General features: G+C 42.0%; 1 protein-coding gene across 1 annotated transcript; it reads right to left on the bottom strand.

The window, feature by feature from the left end:
• On the bottom strand, window positions 1-24,859 carry CRTAM (cytotoxic and regulatory T cell molecule). Its single transcript, XM_073320935.1, has 15 exons — window positions 24,674-24,859; window positions 18,758-18,904; window positions 15,166-15,318; window positions 10,247-10,390; window positions 7,269-7,430; window positions 6,346-6,420; window positions 6,141-6,245; window positions 5,782-5,847; window positions 5,473-5,580; window positions 4,531-4,629; window positions 3,772-3,870; window positions 3,212-3,301; window positions 2,430-2,576; window positions 1,923-1,988; window positions 1-408 (listed from the first exon to the last, which is right to left on the bottom strand). The coding sequence occupies exons 1-15, from the start codon at window positions 24,720-24,722 to the stop codon at window positions 278-280; spliced, it is 1,641 nt and encodes a 546-aa protein (XP_073177036.1). The 5' UTR covers window positions 24,723-24,859; the 3' UTR covers window positions 1-277.

Below are 24,859 nucleotides of genomic sequence, written 5' to 3' on the forward strand. Positions count from 1 at the left end.
ATTAAATAGCTAATTGAAAGCATGCATTGCTAATGGATTTCCATGAGCACCTCTTCCAGCTACGTCTTTTTAATGTTAACACGGTGATCCAAACTAGAATCCAGGTTGAGACCAGCCATTTTATCAGGCATTTCTTCCTCAGTTTGAAATCCTGCTGTGATGTTGATAAGTCACAGATTGACAGTTTTACATACCATCAGATTAGTCACACTATAAATATGAGAACACACCATATTGATTCTGTACATAGTACAATGTTGCCAACAAGTCCTGACTTCTATACATTAGTTTCTTTTCCATATGCCAGCTGTTTCTCAAATGCTGAAACATCTCTTTCTTCTGAATTCGACTTTTTTGTTCCTGCATATCCTTCAGTTACGTATTGCATGCTCGGCTTCTGATTGGCAACTGAAAGACAAATGCAAATTTGTCGATGTCTTCGTATAGACTGAGGGGTTTATTTTGATGGAAATTCATTCTTGCTACAACATTACTGATAAATCCAAAAGAGATGGTGTATAGATATTACAGTGACAGGAGCACTATCAATGTCTAAGAGCGATTGAGCTGGAGGATGTAAGCTAATGTAGGTTAATTTGTGGTCAAGAAAATAATTCGTTCTTTCTACTAAAGCTGGTTGAAATACTTTGATTTTTGAAATAAAATCTTTCCCCCCTTTTTTTTTTGACAAAAGTCTGATTTTTCCCCCCTCCCCCCCTCATTTTTCTACCAATTATAGAGCTGATCAAAATTTGTCCAGTGTAAGGTTATGGACATTTTTTATTTTAAAAAGTAAATTTTATTTCAAAAGTGTTTGCAAATTTCCCTCCCTTTTTTGACTCGTCTGACATTTTAGCCATAAAGCTGCATGTGTTTATATAGATTCCAATGGTACAGTAGGAATACGTTTTACACCCAGGTGTCCCACAGAGTTTGAAAATGCAGCCCACAGCTGGCTCTTTCTGTAACTACAGAGTGAGGACAAAGCTGATGAAGTGCAGGTGTTTTTTGCTGATGAAATCCACAAACAAGCAATTTCTGTTAATCTAACAAAGGTACAAGTCCCACCAAATATTACAGGTGTGCGTATTTATTTTTGATAAAAATCTTTCTGTAAGTATTCATAGATCTTGATGCCAGGAGGAGCATTACAATCATCTAGTCTCACTTCCTGCATAACATGAGACAAGGAATCTTATCCAATAATTTCTGCATTGAGCCCATGATTTCTGTTTGAGCTGTAGCATATTCTTTAGAAAGACACCAGTCTTGACTTAAAGACTGCAAGTCATGGGGTATCCACCACTTCCCTAGAGAAGGTGTGCCCCTTAGGTTCACAGCAAGTTGCCAAGGAAGTTCTTGGTGTCTTGAAATTTGGGTAGCCCCTGCTTTGCAGCATTTTGCCACCTGCAATGTTTTGGAAAATCTCCTTGCCCTCCCTTATCTTTCACATCTCGTCACCCCCAATAACTAATAATGAGTTTAGAGGTGAGCATTTGTCATTTATAATATTTGTGAACACGTAACTACCAAAACCAGCCAATAAAAACCAAATAAAGGCAGTGATTTTTAAAGACATTTATGGGAGTTGGGCACCCAGCTCTCTAAATTCCAATAGGATTTGTACAACTAACTGTTAGACTCATTTGAAAATCCCAGTCAAAAGCGTTAAGCATAAATGTAATCTGTAATGGGTTTCCCAGTTATTATGGTGAATGCGAGAGACTGTTAAAGTGGTCATGTATCTGCATTGGGCCTACTAAGAAGATCTGACTAAAATATATGACTGAAGTTTAAGATTTGCAGTTTGCAAATCTTTCCTAAACAATGAGGTTGGCTTGAACCTGGTCTGGCTGAAGTCAGTAGCAAAACTCTGATTTCAATGGGAGCTTCAATGGCCTGAGGTCATGGCGGTAGCTTACCTTGTCCATTGTCTTCATTAGACCTGGATTTGTAACTCTCCAATGTCTGTTCTGAAGTGTCATTTTCTGTGCCGATAACAAATGAAAATAGGAAGTTGCAGCTTTTTTCATACATTTGCCCACCCCTCCATCCCTGCATGACCAAATACTGAACTAGAAGAATATCCAGGGTTAAGAGGGCAATTCAGTCCTCATGTCCATTCAGTAGTTGGACTGCCAAAAAGGAGCTGATTAGAGACAGTCATTGGTGGTAGCTTTTGTGATAAAGACTCTTGTCCATTGAGGTTTGGCCTGAGACCACCAATCATTCCCCTTGGATCCTGAACAGCTATTTGTAATAACTTTCAGTCACCACTGACACAGGCTTGATTTTAACCAATGACCTAGACATGCAAGGATCCCATATCCTGTTACCAGTCCCCTTGACTATCCAGTCCCTCACACCCATCCTAAGACATTACTGGAGATTTAGACATTCCTGGAGATTTAGATTGTGTGATCACTCACCTCTCTTCCAAATCCCGTGTGCTTTTTGCAGCTTCCTCATGAAGAGCAGGACTATGATTAGCATCACAAAAATAAGGACAGCTACCAGGACTGGCAACAAAACACTTGTTTGCCTTTGTCTGATTCCTTCAGAATTAAGATTGGTTTCTATAAAAGAAATATTTTTAATATAGTTAGGTAGTTACTACCTGTGACATTTAGCTAATAAGATGAGGACTGTCTATTAGAGAGATTGCCCGGTGATAGGATAGCAATACTGAGGCCTCTTCATCAGAAATAAAGCAGCGGACAATGTAGATAGTGTGAGATCATTTTTAAGCCTAATGATTAGATTGTTCTTCAATTTTGTGTTTGAGAACATACTGGCCACAAAAGGGGCAAGTTGACAATACTAGAGACTGGTTTCAGGGTCTGAGCCAAAATCCATTGTAGTCTTTTCATTGAGTTTAGTGGTCTTTGGACCAGGATCTTAGAGAAGAAATACATAGGAAACAGCAATGTAAACTTCCCCATCATTGACCTGGAGGAACCAGGACACATTTTCTGCTTGTGTAAAAATGGGAAAAACTCCACTGAAGTCAGTGGACCAGCAGAGAATTTAGCCCAATGCCTCAAGATGCTAACATTGTTTTAGGTCTCCATGGGCCCACCTATGAGATTCTTAGCAAGGGCAGCCCTATAGTGTCCTTCATGGTGGGTTTGGTGATGTAGACACTTAGCTGCTGGGAACCAGGCTGACTTCAGGAAGGCCCATTTCATGTTTAGTATTAACAAGAACTTACTGATGGTGGCATTACAATTCAGAGTTGTTTCTTCATGGTTTGTTGATGGTTCTTCTGTCCCAGAGGTCATATTTAATGTCATTTCAGATCCTGTAGAATGAAAAGGGTTTATCTGATTAGCCCAATCACAGTCACCCAGATTATATAAATTTTGCAGTATTAATTCAACATTTAATGATTTTGAGGAATATATATGGGCCAGGTTCTCAGCTGGTGTAAACTGGGATAGCAACAGTGATTTCAATGGAGCTATGTTGATTTACATGAGTTGATGATCTGGCTCTGTATTCTTTAGGTGGTATTAATTATAAAACTTAGGGTTTCTAGCCTTGCCACAGTGTAGAAGGATCAAACAATTAAGCCTCAAAATAGCTCTAGTAGGTTTGCAAGTGTTGTTTCTGTTTTACGATTGAGGAAACTGAAAAACAGCAAGTTAAGTGAGTTGGCCAACATTACAGTGTGATCCAGTGTTACAAATTAGTTTAGAATTTGAGTTCCTGGCTCCTGCCCCGTGTTCAATTCATTAGATTACCATGTTATTCCATCATTAAGAAATTTACCAGTGGTGATGTTGGAGTTTTGAGTTGATTGTTCATTGCTTATTGCTGGTACATCTGTAACAGATGTTTCTTCTGAGGTGTTCAAAGTTATTTCTGGCTCTGTAGAAATAAAAGTAGAAAATATTTTGACTTCCTTATCCCTTTCAGCAGTCTGATCAGATTCCCAAACTATTGACAGGTCCAACAAAAATTCTGCCTTACTAAGGAAATATTTCAGGACTCTGACAATATGTTTTGTGGAAACTCTTAGCTACAGTTCTAATAAATGCTATTTAAGGCTGGAGTTTTCAAAAGTGCCTTAGGGTCAAACCTTGATGTCCTTACTCAGTTCTTCCTCACTTCTGACTCATGTAAAGTCCCACGGAAGACAAGATATCGTATTCTTTAGCTAATATTAATTATAACAATACTTAGACTTTTCCACCTTCAAAGCACTGTACAACACCCGCTGTAGCTGAGTCTCAAACACCCCCGACAGGCACCTGCATTAATGATCCCCATTTTACAGTATGGGAACCAGAATCAGAGGCTGATGTTTTCTAAATCTTGAGAGCATTTGGATTCCTGGTGGGAACTGGACATGGAAATTCCTGAAGCAGCTTTGAAAAGTCTCAGTGGAGCCTTTAGATGACTCGCCCAAGGTAATGAAATAAGGCAGTGGTAGACCCCGAATTAGGACTGGGGAGTCCCTGCCTCCCAGCCCTGTTCACTAAAGCACAGGGCCACTTGGCTTACAAGGACATTCAGTAGCACACGTACCAATGGTGCCGTTAGCATTCTGAGTGGCTAGTTCACTACTTGTTGCTGGTGCTTCTGTACTAGAAATTTCCTCATTTACTGTTAGTGCTACTTCTGACCCTGCAGAAATGAAAAGAGAAATATTTTCTTTTTCTTATACACAAATAACTATGTACATTCAGACTATAAATTAAACTCACTTTCGTAAAACTAAATTGCTCTATATGCTGCGTCTATCTATGACATTACATGTACAGTGGGAGATTTTCAAAGGCTGGGATTCTTTAAGATGTTTAGATGCCTAACTTCTATGAAATTAATGGGAGTTAGGCAGCTAAATACCTTTGAGGATCTGGGTATTTTACACAAATTGCATTGGTGTAAAAAAAAAAAAAGTTAATTGACTAATTTCCATTTCCAAATCTCTTCCATAAAATGTCTATGCACAACCAGAGAGATCCCTTTAAAGGTTGGAAAGTCTCTCACTGTCAAACAATTCATGTAGTGGTAATGCAGTTCCTCCCACCCTCTTTATATCTGGGGACAATCCTGCTGTTATCACTTGAATAACTTTACAGCTTAAGCCTTAAGGTGTGTTGACATGCTTATTTTCTGTCAGCCTGTGGCACAGTGCCACCTAGTGCCTCCATAGGGATAGGTATTAATAAAATCATAGCATGCATTGATGGAGCTATGACAATCGACACCACCTGAGGACCTGCCCCCACATGTCTCCATGTGTTTGTCTTCACAACAAAGAGAGAAGTAGAGAAGGGCAGTCTTTCTCTATGATGGATGCAATTCTAAAATGCTCACCTGTGTGAAACAACTATTGTGTTTTGTGTTTCAAGGATCTTGTAACAGCTGGAATATAAATTTGTTCTCAGCAGCATTTCCAGCTGCTCTGCATGTGACATTTTAACAAATTGCCTTAATGTCATTAAGAAAAAAAACTTTACTTACAAATAGTTGTGTTGGCTGGTAGTTTCCTCTGCTGGGTAGGTATTGCTGGTAAGCTGGTAGTAGATGGCTTCTCAGGTACAGTGGAAGGAAAGTTTGGTTGGGTGGATCCTAAAGGAATATCCACCAAACAAGACATGAAAATTGGAAGATGTATTTTAGAAATATACCCAATCCAGAAAGATGGAATCCAGATCTGAAATTTCCCAAGCTCCAGAGATATTTGGCTCTAGGTTTTGATATGGGGCCAACTATCCATTTTTTTTTTCAAAATGATATGGAATAAAGAAAAAGTGAATTTAAAATTCTTACCAGTAGAGTGCAGAGGATTTTGAGAGAAGATGGCGTTAATATTTGGATTGGACTCTGTAGCAATCACTGGAAAAGAAGAACCCAATTCTGACCACAATGCAAGTAGCATTCAGTACTATCCCCTAGTATTCTTTTGCAGCCCATATTCTGGGCAAAAGCACTTTACGAATAATTTTATATGATTTATTTCACAATGATGTGGACACATATAAATAATAAAAAATAACATTGGCCAAGCAGTTTGACCATGATATTGAACCTTTCCCCACTAAGCCCCAGATTGCCTTAATTCAGCACTACTCTATAATTTATATTGTTTAATTTACAACAGTAAAAAGTTTTTAAAACGTGGAACCCACCAACAGTCGTCTGAGAAGAAACAACTTCCTGTTGGGTACTTGTTGCTAGAGATATGCTCACAGGTGATGTCTGTATTATAGATTTTGGGGTAGCTTCTGTGGATTCTAATGGAACAACCAAGGTGTTAAAGGGAGAACCTTGATAAATGATATTAATAAAAAACTTTTTTTTGTTAAGTCAGTGGCTTTTTATTATTGTACTTACCCATATAATGCTGAGGATGCTCAGAGGTCCTCGTGCTTATTTCTAACACATTTGGAGCTGAGCCTGTAGTAGTCACTGGAAAACAATCATAATACTTTGAATTTCCCTAGTTTCTTTCATCCGAAGCTCTCCAAGCACTTTACAAGCATTAACTGAATCTAACAGTATGTATGGGTGGTAAATAAGTATCAGGCCCATTTTACAGATGCTTAAACGGAGGTACAAGGAGCAGAAGTCCAGTGGCACCTTCAAGACTAATAGATTGATTTAGGCATAAAGTTTTTACTCATGAAAGCTTATGAGCAAATAAATCTGTTAGTCTTTAAGGTGCCACCGGACTCCTCATTGTTTTGGGGGATACAGACTAACATGGCTACCCCTCTGATACGTAAGGAGCAGAAGTGAATGTTCCAATGTAACATGGGAACCCAGGACTCCCACTGACTTCAATGGGTTCTGGATCAGGTTCACTGTAAGTCAGAGGCAGAAATGGTAGTAGAACCTAGGAATCAAGCTCCAAGTCCCTTCTTTAACCACTGGAGAGTACGGTCTTCCAAAACCAGACACTGAAGAGACCTTGTTCTCTGAATGGTAGACCACACCTTCAGTTATGCATCTATATCTATGAAGAAACATAATAGGGTAATTCAATGTGACCTAGTGGATGGGGGCACTTTTTTAGGACTCAAGAGACCTAGGTTCAAGTCCCAGCTTTATCCCTGGTTTGTTGGGTGACTTTGCTACTCTGTGCCTCAGTTTCCCCATCAGTAAAAGGGGGATGATACTACTGTTATGTGTTGCAACAGGCTTTGAGATCTATTGATGAAAATCACTATACAAGAGAGCAGTATTATTCTTCAAGTTCAAACGTTAAAAAGGAATCACCACCGATCAACCAATGCTTCAATAAAAGCTGTTCTTACTGAAATGTTCAAACTGGAAAGATGCTGTCAGTCTTTCTCCACGGAGGGTTTCATGACGAATGACACAACTGGCTGTTGAATTTCGGTTGTATGCATGGACTATGAGAGTGCTGATTGTGTTGCATTTCTTTCCATCGTTTTCAAACTTGTGTTTGATGTCACCTACGTAACCATTTGAAGAAAACATTTAAGTGCTTTACCGTCAAAAGCAATTTAATGAAAAACCTTCCAGTCACAAATCTGCTTTACTTTTGGTCTGCTAAAGCAACACATGAATGCTGAGCAAAAGTGTTTCCATTGTGTAAATGGATCACAGCAGAGCCCATGCAGAGCAAAGTCATGTTTTTGACAGAATCGCTTAGTTGCAATCTACACCCTACCATGCATGGAAAAAAACCTAGGAGTTCTGTTCTACTTCACTATATCAGAGTTCACTATAAGCATATAAGCAAGTTCCACACTATTATGGGTACTGTGCCCACATGAGCACCTCTGATCTCATGGGTTGTGTGCCCACATGAGCACCTCTGATCTCTCCTGAATGGAATCAGCTGGGTCATAGCCCTATACTGCTAAAGGGCTTTAAGCTCAAGAGATAAGGGCCTATAACTTTAAAACAGGACAAGGATCTGAGTTTTGGTTCTGCAGTCAACTCGGAGATCTGAGTGCAACATTGTCACAACTAGGGTGACCAGACAGCAAATGTGAAAAATCGGGACAGGGGTGGGAGTTAATAGGAGCCCATATAAGAAAAGGACCCCAAAATCTGGACTGTCCCTATAAAACTGGGACATCTGGTCACCCTAGTCACATAGTGAAGTTCCCAGATAGCCCTAGATTTGTTACCATATTCACACAGATTGCAGCTGTTAAATCTGCAAATAAATATATATTATGCATGTGGCCCAATATTTGCACATACACTAACAATCCTTGATACAGCAGTTTTAATTTTTAAAGCACTATATTAATCCTCCCGCCAACGCTGTGATGTTGCTTTCACTATCCTTATTTTATAACAGGGGAAAGAGACACAAAAAGATTAAGTGACTTGCCTAAAGTCATCTAGTAAACTAATGGGACAGCCAGATTGAGGACACAAGCATTCCTGCCCTCCCAATTCCCTCCTCAGCCTATTAGATGATGTTACCTCTTTATTAACAATGCCACGTGGAAAAACAAGGATGTAGTTAATGATGACAAGGAATAAATGACTAAATTCTAAATGTGTGTGCTAAATCAGTTCTTTTCAAATTTTTCTTCGTGGCACAATAATCTCTAATGGCCAGGATGGACTCTAGGCACCAGCAAAGCAAGCACATGCTTGGAACAGCACAATTCCAGAGGCGGCATTTCGGCCATCTTCTTTTTTTTTTGTTTTGCTTGGGGCGGCAAAAAACCTAGAGCCGGCCCTGCTAATGGCATGTTCTACTGCAGGCATTAAGGTCTTGAAATCAATTCACAGTATCTGTCAATTGATAAGACAAATGATCATTAATACTTTTAGCCTAGAATCTCTTCCTAGAACTAGCCTTCTCTCTGTTAACTCTGGTAATATTTAGACTTTTCAGTCAGAGAAATTCCTTGGTTCTAGCCTTCTTTAAAGAAGGAGATAAAATTTATCACCCAACAAAATTAAAATTTTTCCATTCAAAACTATAATCCATTTAATTTGCATGTACTGCAAACAGATGAGAGAATTCATCATCACTCTTTAATATCAAAGCCTGCATCATAAAACTCTATTCAGGTATCAAACAAAAAAGCCTGGAACAATATGGATCCTTAGTTACACAACTACATTACTAGATGTCCATGTGACTTAAGGTCAAAGGGCACATTGCATCAGGAATAAAATGCTCCAGCTTGGGGCTGCACCCCTATTACATAAAGATCCAAACTGCCAAGAGAGCAGGTAGGTAAGCAGCAGTTTTTAAATTCTCCAGGCCTCAGTATTGCATGCACAATTGCATAATCAGACTAACAAACTAAGCAAGGCACACTGAAATAATGCAGCAGTTTATACAAGACATAGAAGACCTCTCTGGGTTGCATGGTGTAATATTGTCCATATAATCTACATCTTTATTACTTTCTAGATAGACTGCACAACTCTGAATCCCCCAAGCTTCCTTTAAAATAGGGAACTCTGAAAATATGTCTTTTACCAAGACTACAGGTGAAGACTTGCAAGCTTTGCTTCATGACCCAAAATACAAGTTTCACTTCATGATCCAAAACAGCAAGTAAAGTAAGAGAGGAAACCATTCACACCTATTCTTTCTGATCTATCCCCCACATGCTCAGAGTGACCTGCATTTCCTCTTAAGTGTATTGCTGCTCCTGCTAGCAAGGCAGTTATTATTAGATCACAATATTTAGAATGGTTGTTTAAACTGCACCGGTAGCTCCTTACTCTCCCTTTAGATGCCTGTGCTCAGAGCTCTACTGGGGAAGATGGATCTTCATTAACTGACATTGGGAGGCATCTGGTGGGTTGAGTGCCAGGAACCAGGATCTGAGTTCCAATGTTGGCTTTTATGGGCTTGCTGTTTGGGCTTGAGCAAGTCACTCAAGGACAAATAGTGCAACCTTCAGTAAGCAAGGGAACTACTGGCATGGGTAAGTGCTATATTCAGTGTGAAAAAGGGATTTAGAATGTGGCTCTTAACCTGTGTGTTCCTCAGCTCCTGCACATAGAAAATGGGGTTAGTCACAGAGGCAGATTAAGGATTAACTACTATGTCTGTGCTGTGAAAATTGAGCCACTGTTAGCTGTCCTGAGTCAACCCCCTCCCTTTAAAAAGAGGGCTCCCCAGAATTTAGCACTTGTATCCAGTTCTCAGGCCTCCTATCCCCAGGTGCTGAGACCTTTCCAAACGGGACCAATGCTGGTTCAGGGTATTTGTACAGAACATTAATGGCTGATAAAAATATTCCAACAAATGCACGCCACTCAGTGGCCATTTAAAACTCACCATAGACTTCCAGCCCATTATTTAGCAGCCATGTAATCTGAGGAGGGGGCTTACTTCCCTGGGTTAAGCAGCTCAGCACAATCTTTTCTTCTTTGCCATTGGTTCTAATATCTGATATTTCCAACAGTGGCTTGGAGGGAGCAGCTGTAACAAAGGGACACATGGTGAGATAGGCTCTTGCAGTCTTGTGCAATCAGTTTTATGATTGGTTGCATGTACTTCACCCTATATTATTATTTCTTTCAATTAAGGGTGCACCTTGAGGCCCCAGCCAGGATCAGGGCTCCCTGTTGCTTGGCACGATACAGATGCATATGAAGATGTAGCCCCTCTCCCAAAAAACTGGATATGTCTGCCTGATTCCTTCCCTGGCCCCATCACTGGTTAGAGCAGCATAGAGGCTGTCCTAACTTGCACCACCTGGCAACAGTTTCCAAGAGATTGTTCCCCAGCTGAGCATAGCCAGAGCACAGTGTGTTGTGACAACACCTCTATCTCCCCCAGACATTCCCTTTTCCGGGGATGAAGTGTAGCAGGGATGGTGCTATGCTGTCTCTGTACTCACTGGAAACATCTCCACACTCGAACCTCCCCAGCAAAGAGGCGAGGGCCAGATTCCATCCTGCACTGCCCAGGGATAGAGAGGGGGCAGAGAATTTGGCCTACCATCCACACTGAGCTGCATTTAGGGTACTTTATTTACTCACTGTACTTCAGACTTTAAAACTAATACTCTAGGCTCCCTATCCCTATCTTAGTGTTGACTTTCTCTGTTGGCCACTGTCATTCCCAGCTTCCCATTCAGTTCTGCAGCTCTAGCCTATGATGGAACGTAGGCTGCTCCACACAGCAGCTTTGCAGTCAATCACAGTATTAAGTAGGAGAAATCAGTGCCCCACTATTTTGTGAAGCACAAAGGCATTCTGGCAAGCTAGTTGAAGGGCCCAGAAAGCTTAAGAAGCACCAATCTCTTCTAATCAAGTAATGCAGTTATCTGTGAACCCCCAAAAGGAAGTATGTTTTCACACAACGCACAGTCAATCTGTGGTACTCTTTGCCAGAGGATGTTGTGAAGGCCAAGCCCTGGCTGGGATGATTTAATTGGGGATCGCTCCTGCTTTGAGCAGGGGATTGGACTAGATGACCTCCTGAGGTCCCTTCCAACCCCGATATTCTATGATTCTATGAAGGCTATAACAAGGTTAAAAAAAAGAACTAGATAAGTTCATGGAGGATAGGTCCATCAATGGCTATTAGCCAGGATGGGCAAGGATGGTGTCCCTAGCCTCTGTTTGCCAGAATCTGGGAATAGGCGACAGGGGATGGATCACTTGATGTTTACCTGTTCTGTTGATTCCCTCTGGGGCACATGGCATTGGCCACTGTTGGAAGACAGGATACTGGGCTAGATGGACCTTTGGTCTGACCCAGTATGGCCATTCTTATGTTCTTATATAAAGCAACAAAAAATAGCATTGAACTATGATTTGGCTAACAAACTAGAAAATGGGTTTCTATAACTATTTATGTTTGCAGAATCAAATTACATAACCACAATAGGGAATAACACTTACACTCATTCACTATCTTAGGAAAGTGACCTTGTTTAGATTTTGACTGAGTCCCTCAGAATAGGGCCTCACTTATGCCAATTGGTTATCAACTCCAGTGTTGTGAACACAACAGAAGAAAAACAATACAAAGCTAGATCACAAGGTAATTCGGTTGATTACTTACATACCAATTTACCAAAGTCCCCTTCCCAATGAATGGATCTATAGTAGTCAACGCTTATTTAATCTTTTTATTATTGACCTCGGCACAGAAAGTGGGAGTGTGCTAATAAAGTTTGCAGATGATACAAAGCTGGGAGGTATTGCCAATTTAGAGAAGGACTGGGATATCATACAGGAGGATCTGGATGACCTTGTAAACAGGAGTAATAGGATGAAATTTACTAGTGAGAAGCGTAAGGTCATGCATTTAGGGATTAATAACAAGAATTTTAGTTATAAGCTGAGGATGCATCAATTAGAAGTAATGGAGGAGGAGAAGGACCTTGAAGTATTGGTTGACCACAGGATGACTATGAGCCGCCAATGTGATGTGGCTGTGAGAAAAGCTCATGCGGTCTTGGGATGGATCAAGCGAGGTATTTCCAGTAGAGATAAGGAGGTGTTAGTACTGTTATACAAGACACTGGTGAGACCTCATCTGGAATACCGTGTGCAGTTCTGGTCTCCCATGTTTAAGAAGGATAATTCAAACTGGAACAGGTACACAGAAGGGCTACAAGGATGATCTGTGGAATGGAAAACCTGTCTTATGAAGGGAGACTCAAGGAGCTTGGCTTGTTTAGCCTAACCAAAAGAAGGCTGAGGGGAGATATGATTGCTCTCTATAAATATATCAGAGGGATAAATACCAGGGAGGGAGAGGAATTATTTAAGCTCACTACCAATGTGGACACAAGAACAAATGGATATAAACTGGCCATCGGGAAGTTTAGACTTGAAATTAGACAAAGGTTTCTAACCATCAGAGGACTGAAGTTCTCGAACAGCCTTCCAAGGGAAGCAGTGGTGGCAAAAGACCTATCTGGCTTCAAGATTAAACTCGATAAGTTTATGGAGGAGATGGTATGATGGGAGAACATGATTTTGGCAATTAATTGATCTTTAACTATTCATGGTAAATAAGCCCAATGGCCTGTGATGAGATGTTAGATGGGGTGGGATCTGAGTTACTACAGAGAATTCTTTCCTGGATATCTGGCTGGTGAATCTTGCCCACATGCTCAGGGTTCAGCTGATCTCCATATTTGGGGTCGGGAAGGAATTTTCCTCCAGGGCAGACTGGAAGAGGCCCTGGGGGTTTTTCGCCTTCCTCTGTAGCATGGGGCACGGGTCACTTGCTGGAGGATTCTTTGCACCTTCAAGTTTTTAAACCATGATTTGAGGATTTCAATAGCTCAGACATAGGTGAGAGGTTTCTTGCAGGAGTGGGTGGGTGAGATTCTGTGGCCTGCATTGTGCAGGAGGTCAGACTAGATGATCATAATGGTCCCTTCTGACCTTAGTATCTATGAATCTATTACAAAATAAGGACACACATTGCAACTCTCTGACCATCTTTAAAGCACGTGGGAACATATACACTTCTTGACTAGTTAGGTGTCCAGTTTCAGTAAGTGGTAAATTGACCGTTTTGCATTGTGACCCAAAAGAAAGTCTGTGTGTTGCTTATCACCAGATCTTTGCTCAGCTGTTAGCTTTCAGCTCAAATATCTCCACAGCAGGAGTTGACCATGTATAAATAGGTGGAGCAAAGGATGGACGTGACTATAGTCTTTTCCTGGTGTGCTAGGGGGTAACCTGAGTTGCTGGAAAATAGAAAGAGATAGGTGACATTGAAGAGGATTCCCAGGTGGCCAGCCTAGGAACTCAGTTCTTCCTCCTTCCAGATGTCTTTGGCTTTCAGGGAGCGATGTGCTGAAGGAGACAGGCTGTTTTATCCTATTTTTGCTGGGTGGTCCAACTTTGTCGCTCTTCTTGGAGGTTCTGGGTGTGGCTCAATCAGATGGTGACCCATACTTCTCAAGATTCTAAATGTCCAACCAAAATGAAAGTTGTCCTCTCTCACCATTCAATCAGAGAATGATATGTCAGCTGAATTCTTCCAGTGGACTTGAATTTTCTAGTCTCTTTGTGTAATACATGTGGTCACTCCAGCTTATCTGAAATAAGTTAGGTCATAACTGTTGGTGCAAACATTTTGGGACATACCTTGAGCACCAGCTGGTTTTACCAACTTATAAACCAAATCACTTTTCATGGGCCCCTTTGCGGTGTATGCCTTGGCCTTCTTTGCAGTTATGCTTACACAGGTAGGAGTTTCTCTATCAACACTTTGCTAGTTGCTGAAATGTTCAGTTTAAGGTTCATATAATGTATACAGAGTCCCTCCATAGTCTTTGATGCTTTTCAAACTTCTTTTAACAGCCCGTTATAGAATACAATGTCACTTCAAGAACTGTTGTTCTTCAACAGGCTGGTAGACCTGTGTAAATCTTCTGTTTTTGTTCTTTTTAACAAGAATGGTAGAACCTTGGTATGTTTGCTGAGCTGAGTCTTTGCATTATGAATCAAATAGTTACATTTCTGGTTATTCCTCTCTGTGGTCAAATGTCCTTATAAACATACTATTTGATTTCAGTTCCTTTTATTCACTGCCTCTTTTAGCACAAGCATATTTCACTGACTTGTTAGCATAAGCAGGTTTGATTGCAAGCATTAGCCTGACTTCCTCAGTTTATCACTTAAAGTAAAAACAAATCAATATGAGCACAGTCCCTTGCTTTCCTAAAAGCATTGCCCATGAGGTAAACCCTGTCATTAAAGTTGATAATATTTTGCCCAATACTGTACTACTTATAGCTGACTTCTCTCTTATACACATTTGAATAATAAAATTAGATTCCATTAAGTTCCCTAATTGACAGCTCTATTTGGCATATTATATAATATCTTCACTTTTGATATGCATTTAATGTTTAACTCATTGACAGACAAGGAACAGGGGAGCTCTTGTTAGCAGTACCAGCAGTACGCTCTTGTGAAAGGTTGCCGCAACTCTGCATTTCCTCAGCCTGTTGAAGAAATCTAGCTGTTAGACATTGGGTTTTTATTCTCTTAGCCCTCTGTTCTATCATTTCTAAAAGGTCTTGATACCTGGGCAATTCTTGAATAGTAATAACTCATAACTTTGAGGCCTTAGTTACTACAACACAGCCTCTTAAACATATCATTACAAAAGAATACAGTAAAATGGGATAGCCTTCATTCAGGAAAAAAAAGCATAGGAGGAGGTTGGATTTTCTTAGAAACCTATGCAAATTTAGCTTCTCTAATGGAACTCACCTAAGACAGTAACATTCACTTTCTTGGTTTTGACTGGTACGTCATAGTAGAAGCATGTGTATGTGCCTTCATCCTGTACTGTTACATTAGACAGGCTGATAGATAATTTATATTTTGAATAATGGATAAGTTTGTATCTCTGATCTTTTAAACCTGTAAGTGAAAAAAGAATGGCATAGTAAGTGCATTGGTCCATACGAGCGACATGGGTAACCAAAGTGATAAAAGGAGAGATTGGCTTTGTTCATCAGGTGTGAATGACCTTCTTTTTCATTCATTTGTTCTCAGTGTTTAATGAACAATTCTAGTGCTAATCATTCCTAGCTGGATCTGAGAAATAGAGATATATCAATAAATTAAAAATGCATATGAGGGGGAAGGGAGGTCATAACATTTCCTGTGTGTTTCAAAGCTCAGAAAGAAGTTTGGTTTGAGAGGCAGGTGGGTCTTGTGGGTAAAACATTCTTCTTGCACTCAGGAAACTACAGTTCATCCCCTGGCTCTGCCAAGGATTTCCTGTGTGACTTTATGCAAATCTCTTTGCCTCAGTTTCCCATCTGTCAAATGGGGCTAATGTTAATCATTTATATTACAGTAGTACTTAGAGGCCCCCAACCTAGACTGGGGCCTTATTGTACTACGTGCTGTATAGACATGCAGTAGGAGATGTCTCTGCTCCAATGAGTTTAAAGTTTAAAGAGATGACAGACAGTTTAAAGGGTGGAAGGGTAAACAGAGGCACAGAGAGATGAAGTGCTTTGCCCAAGGCCAGGCAGCAGGCAGAACTAGGAATAGAGCCAGGCTAGTGCACCATCCACTGAACCACCTGGCCTCCTCTTAGACTTCCTTGCCTCACAGGGGAGGGTTGTGAGACTAAATTGATTGATGTTGGTTTGTGGGGGCTCTCAAGATACTAATGGAATTTGGGTCCCGAGGCAGGGAAATGTCAGCAAATGTTTGGAGGATTATGAAGTGGCAACATGGAAGGGGCTGTACCATGATCCAGTGCACGTTAGGACTCCAGATCGTGGGGTTCTATTCCCCTCTCAGAGACAGACTCACTGTGTTACTTTATGCACCATCTCATGGTGACGGGCCTGTTTCCCCATCTGCAAAAGGGGGGTGGAATTATGTAATGCGCCACGTCCATAAATCTTGAAGCATTAATGAGTTGTCTGATCCTGGTTTTGCCTAATTAGTTGCCCTTTAATGAGACACCTTCCTGGAATATCCAGATCTCTCAGCAGATTAATCTCTTTGGGCTTTCAGGACACTCCTTCCCTCTTTCCCCCGTGTGACCCATGGGAATCTTGGGATTGAGTCCAGCAGGTCACATCAGCTATCCCGCCGGCGACTCATGGGAGGGACACAAAGGTGGGCACCAGCTAAAGGGGGGCACGTGACTCCTCTCCGTCCCCCAGCCTGGACCCCCGCGCTGTCCCTGTCCCCTCCCCATCCCATATTACGTGCAGCTGGGGCGGCTCTGTCCTCCCGCTGCACAGGATGCCAATTTCAGGCCAAAAGAGGCCAGCCCCATGTACCGCCCCCAGCCCTTCCACGCAGCTGTGTCTCCTGGGGTCTGTACGGCCGCTGGGCAGCCCCACGCCGGGAGTTCCTCTGGCGTGGCTGCACTGGTCGTGCCCCCAGCCCTGTCCTCTGGCACGGCTGTACAGACCCCAGGAGACCCAGCTGCGTGGAAAGGCTGGGATGCCGGAGGAGCTGCTGCCGTGGGGCTGCCGGGTAGCCCCACGTTCTGCTCCTTTCACCGCTGCGGTTGCTGCTGAACGTGCCCCCACCCCCAGTGGTCTGGGGAGGGGCATGTGACCCTTCCCCCCCCGCCCCTCCCCGGCCTCGCCTTTGCTCACCGCAATCACAACACAGAAAGTAACAGCCTGCCTTTAAAGTGAACTGAAATTGAGGAAATGGGTCATCCATTGGGAGAGACTAAAGGACCTCAGAAACTTCTTTTTTTAGTTGAGGCTTTTTAAGGCTTTAAAAATATTTAGGCGAGTGATGGACTCACAGGTGATTAAATTTCTGGAAAGAACTAAACATGAGAAAAAAAATTTCAAATCACTGTTGTGTGTAAGCTAGATGGTTCGTCATGTTTAATTTTTCACCATATGGAATAAGAAAATGATTTGTTAAGCTGTGTGTCTCATTGCTTCTTTGAGCAGAGGCTTATGATGATAGGACTGAGAATGCAAATGCCCACATAGGGCATAAAATTTGTTTCTCCACTAACATGGAAAATAAAAGCTAAAATACTGGTGCTTTAGACTTATCAATTACTTTGCAAACACTAATCCTCATGTTTAATATCACTTCAATATTATACGCCCGGAAAGGAGATTATCACATGCCTTTGCAGAGGAATAGACTGTGGGTCAAATCCTCAGCTGGTGCAATATCCCTAGGTGCTGGAGCAAGGGATAGTGCCACACTCCCTGGCTTGAAGTGGTTTCCATCAGATGCAGGGTTTACAGTTTGGTTCAATGGCTTTCAGCACCCCCACAATACAGATTGTTCCAGCACCCCTGGCAATATCAGTGTAGTTTCACGTACTTCAATGAAGTCATGCAGATTGACACCAGCTGAAGATCTGGGTTTATAGACTCTTTGTATGATCTTCCATCCTAACCTACTATTATACCTCTTTGAGATTGGTCAATTGAATTGGACAAAATTTTCAAAAGCATATACGTGATTTCGGAGCTGGGCAAATAATAATAATAGTATAATATAATATCAATATTTAAAAAGTTCACCATGTATTCCATTTGGAAATGTTTGCAAAATTTACTGAGTAAATTATCTGGCAAATGAATTTGTCAGATTATTTATTCAATAAATTTAGCAGTTATCCACTCAGCAATCATATCAATGATGATTTTAGCTGAAATTCTCAAAGGTACCCATTAGGTGTGGGGTACTCAGTTCATGCTGAATTTCAACGGGAGTTGGGTGCCGGATTCCCTTTGAAAAATCCCAGTAGTTTTTAGTGCACCTAAGAGTGATCAGGGTCCGCTATGCTATGCTCTGTACAAATAAGTAAGACACAGACAGTCGCTGCCCCACAGAGCTCACAATCTAGGAGTGACAAGATAGAATTAGGGGATGGACAGGTGTGGGGTGGAAGACAAGGTAGCAGTAAACATGGATGTGTTTGCATCAGTTAGCAGTCTCCATGGTTATAGCACTCACCAGCTTCTTATCAAAACAGTTACTTTTTTAATAAGTTAAAAAACAATGTGGATTCTAAGCAAGGAACACGTTGAACCTTCTTTCTCAGCTAGATAAGACACAATCTATAGCACGCGTAGGTCCTTTCAGTCGGTGGTGGGTTTTTGAGCTGGGATGATGGTGTTAGTGGTAAATACAGTTTATTGCTTGAGGCTCCATTTACAAACCACTCTGGTGGGGTTTCCATTTAATCAACTTCCTGTAGGAAAGAGACTGAATGTACAAGAGCTCTAAGTGGGCCTGTAGGTGAGTCAGATCTTACAGTAGGTGGGAGATAGGAAAGACCACCGGTGACTGACCCCTCTCCTATCAAATGGAAAGTAACCTGGAAGCAGGTTTTGACACTTACCTCGGTCGCTCTTTAGAAAAATGAGAAACCCCCGAGGGTCTGACCACGTGAAGACAGATTCATGGTCTCCAGTAAAATCACATTGTAGGCTTAAATCCTGCCCCTCCTCCACAGTTACACTTTCAGTGTGAACCTCTTGAAAATCCCCTGCCAGAGAAAAACAGTTGTGACATTTGATGTGAGGCAAACTGAGAGCATTCTGCACAGTGCAATACACCAGCCTGCTGCTTTTTTGAAAAAGGGTTGTCTGCAAGGGGAAATTTACCAGCATAACTCTACTGGTATAATTGTACATTTATACCAATAAAACTCCCCATTTAGACGCACTTGTTCTAGAATAGGAGTTATACTGGTAAATTTCCCCTTGTGGACAAGCCCCGAGAGTGAATCTCATGCCAACAAGAGGCGCTGGCTTGACAGATCTAGGGACTGAACTCCTCTATCCCCAGAACAGGGACAGGATGGACAATGGCATCTCATGCTTCCCTGTTTGTGAATGTGCCATTCTATTTAATGTAGGTATCTCTATGGTCTTCATCTGCCATAGGTATCTCTGCACCTCACAGTTATTAGTGTATTTATCCTCTCAGCATCACTCTAAGGCAGGGGAGTGCTATTATCCCCATTTTGAAGGTAGGACACTAAGGCACAAAGACACTCAGGTCCAGATTCAAAGGTATTTAGGCATCTAAGTTCCATTTAAATCAATTTCCTAAATACCTTTGAGGATCTTGGCCTCAATGTCTGTGGAAGAACTCAGAACCGAACTGAAGTCTCCAGAGTCTTAGCCTGCAGCCATAATCCCACAGACGTCTTTCCACAGCCCACAGACGTCTTTCCACAGCCCTCTATGGATTAGAAGAGGGTTCAGTGTTATGACCTGTTTGCTCTTTGGAAGCTCTGCTGAGACTCCCAACCCTTGTAGGGGGGTTTTGTGATATTGCGCACCTGCCCACCACAACGGGACCCCTCAATTTATTTTACACACGCCATCGAAGAGCCAGAAATAGGTGGATTCAATGAATACATGTTTCATGCATTTAAACACACAGTGGTTTTTAGTCACCAGCCTGGGCCAGATCTGAGCAAATGACTCAGAGCTCAAAGCACTGTCTTGCAATTACCCATCGTTGTGCCCGATTTTCAGAAATGGTGAGCTCTCCCAACTCCCGTTTAAATTAACAGTAATTGTGGGTGCTCAGCATCTTTGAAAAATCAACCCTTTTATATTCAAATGTCTAGATCTTCAGTTGCAGTAAATTGGTACGGCGCTCCATTAAAGTCAGGATCTGGCCTAACATATGTAACTGAAAAGAAATTCCATTCTCCTGGCTCATTTTACAGTGAAGCAATAACATACGTTCCTCTTCCCAGCCAGAATTGACCATGCTGAGATATATACTGCACTTTGTGAACATGTTTTATGGCCTTAAATGTTTTTTGGCGTCCTCCAAACAAACATGCGTTGGAGAAATTGCGAACAGCAGTAACTGTGTCAGAGCTAAGTAAATAGGCAGTTAAGGGAATTTGTTTTTCAATCAGTTTTTTTTTAAAGTAGCTGCCTACAGCAAATTGCTTGCCAGAGTGTGGGAGTGCTGGACCTTTGGGGCAATAAGTCTGCCTTGGTTGCACAAATAGGAAGCACTTTATTTTCTTAAAAGAACCAAAAATGGCAATGTTAGGTTCTTTGCTACTAAAGTCAACAGGAGGTTTTTTACTGACTTCAGTGACAGCAGGATTGGGCTGGCTGTAGGGAATGTGGTAGACATGCAGGTCTGTAGCCACGTCCCCCTCCATGTCCTTACTCATCTCCCACCCCGGGAGTGGCAGAGAGAAATGGTTAGCAGTGTAGCTGGGAGCTCCCATGGAAGGCAAACTTCATCCCCAGGGTAGGTCACTGTAAATTGAGCTGGATGCACACCCAAGGCTTCAGTTGTTTGTATCAATGTGGCCCTCACTGTCTGATCTATAGGGTCCATGAAGCTGCAGGACTAACTCTCATGGTACTTGAGTATTTTGCTGTCTACCTGGGCCAGAACCAGGAAGCACAGAGGGTGTCCTTTTGCATGAAGGAGTGACTCATCCAATACAAACCAATTGGTCATAAAAAGATACCGTGGGGCTGATTCTTCTCGTGCTTACATTATTCTACCCCAGTGAAATTCCATTGACTTCAGTGGAGTTACTCCTGATTCTCACCCAGTGTAAGTGAGGGGAGACCTGTGGTTATGCTCTAGTTCAAGCACAGCTACTGGACTTGAAGCCATAATAAATTCAGGGAAGTCCTATGACCTCTGTGCAGGAGGTCAGACTAGATGATCACAGTGGTCCCTTGTGGCCATAGAATCCATATATTGGGATGCGTTCGTAAATTCTAATTCTTTCTGATTCAGTGGTCAACCCATTATTCAGCACCATAATGACACGCTGGCAAATCGTTCAATTCATGTCATTCAACAGATGTGATTTTTTGCTGCCGAATTTATATACCTAATTATAATGACCAGGGCTGTTTTATGGATGCCTTTGTAGGAGACAAGCAGATAGTGACAACCATGAATATGTTGTGCTTTCAGTTAGCCATTTTAACACCTCTTCAGGGCACACAGACCAAAATTACCCCAATGAAAGTGACTTGAGAAATTATGATTGAGGAAGAAGTTGATTTGGTTGGTGTTTCTCCCATAGAAGATACTTTGGCGGCAGTCTGTGTTCTATTTAAGTGGCTCAGCCATATATTTGTTTACAGGGGATACCATTTCCATCTCCCAGTGTTAAATAGTTTTTGAAACAAAAAAGGGTCCATTATATGAGGGAAATAATAATAAGTTAGTTTTTCAGGTTTCATGGCACTTAGAAATGATTGCCACAGACCCAGTGGCAAAAGAAGACATTCCTCTTGTGAGCCCTCCGGAGTTCCATCTATGAAGAAGTGCGTTATCGGGTTCATCTTGTTAGTGTAGCTGAGGTAGCCTTGTCTGTGGTTTTCCACAGGGCCTTTCTGCATCTTTACTATTTCCTGTCACTAACATTGGCGTGGAGGGGTCTGTCAGATCACACTCTTTGAAGTGAGAGAAACCAGACTCTAAATAGGAAAGCATGTTTAAAAAAATAGACTAAAGCCCAGAACTGAACACACACAGACTTTCCATCTGAGGCAGTGGGATGTTCACCGGCCATGACTCATGGGCCGCATTTCCCTCCCTGTCTGGGGTCAATGTTGCCCTGTTCCCACAGCACAGCGGTTCTAAAGCCATTGTAGCTGGTCACAAAATGGTCATCCTAATATAGGGAGATATTCATCTTGCCCCACTCCCTATGGACAGTGTAGGGGATACAGTCAGGGTTATCTCTGTGCTCCATTGATCCCCAGTTGCTCTAATGACCCCATTGAGCCATTGGTACCTGGAGGAAATTAGAGCCACCTCTAGGCTGTGCTGAATTATTCCATGGGAGCAACCCAGTGCATAGCCACCTCAGGATTGCAGGGAGGAGTGGAGATTTGGCCAGCTTCCCTTCCTCGAGTTGTCCCAAGTGCTTCTCAACCACAGATGAGGACTGAGGCCTGTCTCTAAACTGAAGTGAACAATGGTATTGTTTGGGTTTTCAGATGACTGGGCATTGCAGATCATTCACATTCTGCACAGTATCTCCTCAGAGCATTACTTTGAGTAACCAGCGACCAGATCACGTCTCCTCCATCTCCATGAATGGGGCGAGGAGGACAGAAACCCCAGGGGCATAATGGAGAGAGCATTGTTCTCTCTTCACCCAGCCCCATGGAAACTCATTTGGATCTGCAGGTGGAAGAAAGTGGGACTGGTGGGGGGAAGGTAATGGTCATGTCTGCATGTTGTTCCGTCATCCTCTCCCATTTGCTGAGCCTGTGGAATATCTCAGCCTGTGTTAATGCTGCCTGAGGCAGTGTTATCTTAGTCGCGTCCACCTCTGAATGCCTGAACCCTTCTTTTCGGGTGGGCGTTCTTAATGCACTGGCTGGTGGGGAGTCCCTGACAACCCTTCCCCATCAGAATTGCGCCATGTTCCATAGAAGTGTTGGGAATCAAGTTACCTTATTAAAGTAAAATCTATAGGCACATTGGGACCAAATTTCACAACAGCTCCAGTGCTAGGGTAATGTGAATTAATTCAGGCACCGTGAAATACCCTTCATTCCCGTCCTTCTCCCAACCCTCACGCAAACACACTCAGCCCTGGCTCAGAATTGCCTATATTTATTGATGTAAAATTTGTTGATTACTTTTGAAGATGGCAAGGGGTGACTCTGGTAGCCAGTTTCAATGGCTCATCACTTCAGCCACCTGGGCCTTGGCAGCTACGCCGTTGGGAAGCCCAGTGTATATCCCTAGGCCAGCTCCCTGGCTGCAAGCTGGCCACAAGCGCTGTCTCCATGACCACCCTGTTTCCCAGTTCCATGGAACAACACAGAGAGTGTGAGCTGTAGTACAATCCATTACTCCTCCTGGGGAAAACTGGAGAGCACGAGGTAGCAGGACTGGGATGAATGGAGCAGTTCACATCTCTCAGAGCTATTGTCATAGGCTGTCTGCAGACTCGTACAGAGATCACTGCAGAGGTTTACACTCAGTTCATGTTTTCAGCATTATCTTTACAACCATCAGACTAGAAATATCATTAACAAAGAAATGAACGGTGAGATTCTGGAGAGCAATTCTGCAGCAAGGAGTGAATTTTGTGGCAAATTTAATGACTGCAGAATACATGGGGCCCTGCCTATGACTGGTTTGATTATATAGTAGAACCTCGCTAATTTACACTGATATCTGAGAAGCTTATGGTATGCACAACAGGATTTTTGCAAATTAGAGTACAGTGGTTGGCCCCAAAAGATGGTCAATTGCCTCAGATAATAACTTAATACTATGATCTCAGGGTTCACTGTATTCCCAGGGTATTCCTTAGAGTAAGTATATGGAACACTGTAAATACCAAAATAACCATATCAATTTAATTTAAGATTAAAATGACCAGTTTTAAAGGTGATCACTTAGTTAACAAACACAAGCAATAATGATATACCCCATCCCAGGGATGATGTAATGTAAAGTGTATTTTGTCTATTTTCTTTAATCTGGACTCAGATTCACAATACACTGGTATAGTAGTATATTTTGCACTATTATCAAAGTCTCAGGAAATGAGACCTTACTGCAATTTCTTCTCTTAAATCTTTGTCAAGAAGTGGGGAGAGACTATCCTTTTGGGGTTCTTACTGCAGGCAGTGCAAAAATCATGCAAGGATCAGGAATGGAAGCTGTAAGTGTCCTTCAGTGTGAATTATTGACTTGCATGGCCTTTGTTTGTTTAAATCTGGTCATTATTTGACATGTTCACAGGCAATCCTTGCACACATGATGATGCGTGTGAGTGATGAGGTGCAGGTTAGCAACATATGTAAACAGGGCTACATCCTGTAGCAGGAATAATAATACTGAGCATTTATATAGTGTTCTCTGTTTTCAAAGCACTCTCTAAACATTAACAAGGCTAGGTTACCTTTACAGCACACCTGCAAGGTAGCTGCCATTAGCCCTATTTTACAGATGGGCAAATGGAGGTAGAGAGATGTAAGTCATGTAAGGCTATTTTGTGAGTCAGGATCAGAACCAGGATGAGAATCCAGCAGTTCCTGGCTCTCTGTCCTCTACACTGTGTTTCCAAGGCTTATAAGGCAAATGATTGTCCTTGGGTTTAACAGTTAATTGGAACTGAGTGGCCCTTAGGTGGCAGAAGATCCTGCTGAAAAGCTTGGTGGTAATAGTGCAATGCAGTTAATAATAAAAAGCATTCTGGCGTGTGGTGCAGTGAAGTTCTATAAACAAAATAATTCCGTTTAAGAGCTTTTAAGACAGGCAGTTAAACGATGTCACTTACCTTGCAGTGGTAACAAAGCCACGATACAGAGCACGGCGGTGAAAGTCATGTTGTGGGATGTAAGCGTAGCCCGTCTCTGTCTGTTATGCTGCACGAACTTCCTCTTCACTTTAGAAGTGCAGATTTGCAGTGGGTTCCTTTTCAACGGGGTGGGAGTGGGGTTATCATGACTTCATCAGTGCTGAG

Source organism: Lepidochelys kempii, chromosome 22, assembly GCF_965140285.1.
Source record: "Lepidochelys kempii isolate rLepKem1 chromosome 22, rLepKem1.hap1, whole genome shotgun sequence".
In the NCBI taxonomy this organism is placed as follows: Eukaryota; Metazoa; Chordata; order Testudines; family Cheloniidae; genus Lepidochelys; species Lepidochelys kempii.